Raw genomic sequence first — 3,217 nt, forward strand, 5'->3', positions numbered from 1 at the left:
ATTAAAACAATAGAAGGTATGTTCTCTTACTGGCACCCCCAAATCGATAAACGAATAACCCAAGTAATACAACCCATCAAAGCTCATTCAAAACATAAATAACAGTTTTGGATGAATTAAACCTTTTAATGATAAAGAATTTATGGCAAATAAGGTACACTATATATAAAGACCTCAAAAGTAATGGGAACATTGGACTCTCTCTTTAGTAGTGTGGATCTTGGAAACTATTACTTTTTCCCTGCATTCTACATTTTTGAATTGCTTAATACGTGAAGTCTACACTTTCACTGACCATGATATTTCTAAGTTTAGATTCGATCACTACAAGACATAAGTCACTTTCTTAACATTATTCTTCATTGCAATAAAATGAAACAGACTGAATGGACAGTAAAATTCGCAAAGGATACATTTCAGCACAATAAGAGCCCTGTTAATACTTTGTGAGAAGGTGTAGAGCCCTTATAATTCATATAATTGCTCATCTTCACATGGGAAAAAGAATCCAGGCTTTTGAAATATGTGATCCCACTAGAGCTCAAACACATCCACACATAAACAATAAGATAAACTAATAGTTATTAGAGACACTTAGGAAAGCAAAATTATTCTAAATATCTCATTTCATTTTCATCAAAGGAAACCTTTCCTGAATTAAATACAGGGGCTGCCATTGCTGACCTTATTCTGAAAATTCTAGCTGCTTGTCTCTGTCTTCAGTACTTTCTCACAGACACGGGGTAGCCATTCAACCAGTGTAATCAGAACTTCTGATCTCTCACTTGTTTTGTGTCAGTGCCTCAGAAAGCATTGAAGCCAAAGGATTAACATAAACACAGGTTTCTTAAACCAAGATATTTTATTCATGTTCTAATATATTACCTGAAGTGATGTCATTTGTTTTGGTATCCTTAGATGTCTCTGATGTAGAAGGTTCAAAGACCCCTAGAACAAACTTGTCCACTGGCATTGAGACAGGCCTTGCCTGCAGACTTCTGGAGGTTCTCCTCATTACTGCATCTTTTTCCTTAGCACCAGACACCTCACATGGAAGGTCTCTGCTCTCTGTGGACTCTTGAAACACCATTTTGGTCTTCTTTCTGCCTTTTGCAGGTGCGCTGGCTGTACGCCTCAATATCCGGTCTCCAATGGACCGCTTTCTTAGGTGACCATTGCTCTCGACAGAACTGTGCTTTGAAGTTTTATTGAAAAGCCCTTTAAGTCCAATGAATTGCCTATTCTAGGATAAAACATACACAATACATAAAACATTACACTAATTTCTGTGTATATTTTCAATATTCTTATGGATAACATACCACCTAAAGGGGTCTTCCAGTTTTCAGCAAAATAATTTATGACGGATCCAGAGCTCAACAAATCCCAATGCTCTTACATATTTGTTTGAAGACATTATTTTACAGGCAAAGTTGGTAAAACCAGAAAACCCCTTATAATGCAAATAAAATTAGATGTAACACTAAAAACAACATAACCTGACAAATCCATGCAGGCACAAACACATCATGGCCAGTATGACTTAAAGTGACTCTGCCAATAAGAAAAAAAAATGGCTCTCAAGTATGAAGTGAAGGCAGATGTGCTTGCATATGCTTCAAGCAACTTGTATTCCCTGCTGCTATGGTCAATTCCTAGGTTGTTTTGGTTGGCGAGGCTTCAACACTTCCTGGTAGTTTGAAAACATGCCTGCTCCCTCCCACCTGTCACACATTAATACTAGCTCATCAATTTAAGGGACGGTCTTTCTGGCCAATAGTAATATGCAGGAGGGCAGATATGAGGGACGAGCTTACGAAGAAGTGCTGGAGTTTTGCCATTCAGCACATTAAGGCATGTCATGCTTGATAGCAGCTTTAGTCACTTTAAGTGCATCGTTTTTTAAAATTGCAATGGAATGGCTTTACAGACATATGAACGGTATGCATACTATGTATACTGTATGCATAATAAAACAACAACCACATGTAGCTCAGCAGCTTTAATGGGGTAACCAATGTTCAGTGACACACTACTGTACGTTGTCATGCAACAGGTAATTAATCTGCAAATATTATGAGTCTACCTTTGTGGCTCCTAGAAAGTGCAATATAGTATAACTGGGGTTGAGGATTAAAGGACTCCACTGAAATGGAAAAGATTTTACATTTTTAGCTCTTTTAATAAGCAGCATGCCAGAATGCATAACATTAGAGCAGTAGTGAATGAAAAGCTGTAACTGAAAGGATTTAACTTTCTGTCATAATAGTAAGAAAATATTCCTTTACACTTAGCCTGCATAGCAAAATTCATTAGAAATTCATCAGTGAAGAACAGTTAATAGCACAGAAAACATTCACATAAAAATTCTATTGATTAATGAACACAAAATCTGTACAGTTGGCAGTAGAGCTGGGCTGAATCTGAATATCAAAAGACTTTCATTAGCCAGGGAGAATGCGATCTTGCATGCATTTGTCAAAAAAGCACTCCCACATCACTGACAAGAGAAAAATGATTACTACTGCTGTCTAAAACAGACTATACTTCTGGGCAATGTCAGTAATTGGCTGCCACATAAATAATATTGCCCAATATCTGTTCTATTTTTAGCATGTCTTAAATATTAATTCCCTTTTAGAATGTACCTTGTAAATCTCCTTACTGTAGATTATGCATGGAAAAATTAATTTTCACCGTATAACCTACATACCCTCAGCTATGTATTATAAGTGAAAGTGCAAAAACAATATTTGTGTTATTATCTTGATACTAAAAGCCTTGCCTGACCCATTCCGTGATACCATGACATTATGAATGCCAAACTGAGAAAAGACACATGGGGGTTGATTTACTAACCTTATAAACACACCACGAACGTGTATACACCTCTGCAGTGTGTTCCCTCCCAGCATGATCTATGGGTGGAATCTAAACACCTTTGTAATGTGTACACACCCAGCAGGTGTGTTGTGCAAAGCCCTGAAGGAATTCCAAGGTGATGTTGGGTAAATTAGCTCTATGTTGTGTTGCTTGCGTTGATGAATGCAAGGAATGTAAATGCATGAGCTAACCATTTTTGTCTAAACTGTGAAGCAGCATTATATATGCATCATGTGCATGATTTTTCCATATATGGCATTAGTGGAAATATGCTTTTAGAGACTTTTTGGTTGATAAATACGTTTTGCTGTGTGAAAATCACACACACCTGGTG

At 37.0% G+C, this 3,217-nt stretch overlaps 1 protein-coding gene across 1 annotated transcript in view; it reads right to left on the minus strand.

The window, feature by feature from the left end:
• The window catches only part of PLCH1 (phospholipase C eta 1), a 128,392-nt gene that overhangs the window by 5,315 nt on the left and 119,860 nt on the right, over nucleotides 1–3,217 (minus strand). The window contains exons 24-25 of the mRNA XM_018557026.1: nucleotides 2,087–2,146; nucleotides 886–1,243 (exon numbers count right to left, since the gene is read on the minus strand). Coding sequence (XP_018412528.1) covers nucleotides 886–1,243; nucleotides 2,087–2,146 — 418 coding nt within the window. The remainder of the gene's footprint in view (nucleotides 1–885; nucleotides 1,244–2,086; nucleotides 2,147–3,217) is intronic.

Source organism: Nanorana parkeri, unplaced genomic scaffold, assembly GCF_000935625.1.
Source record: "Nanorana parkeri isolate BGI_ZX_2015 unplaced genomic scaffold, ASM93562v1 scaffold263, whole genome shotgun sequence".
NCBI lineage: Eukaryota > Metazoa > Chordata > Amphibia > Anura > Dicroglossidae > Nanorana > Nanorana parkeri.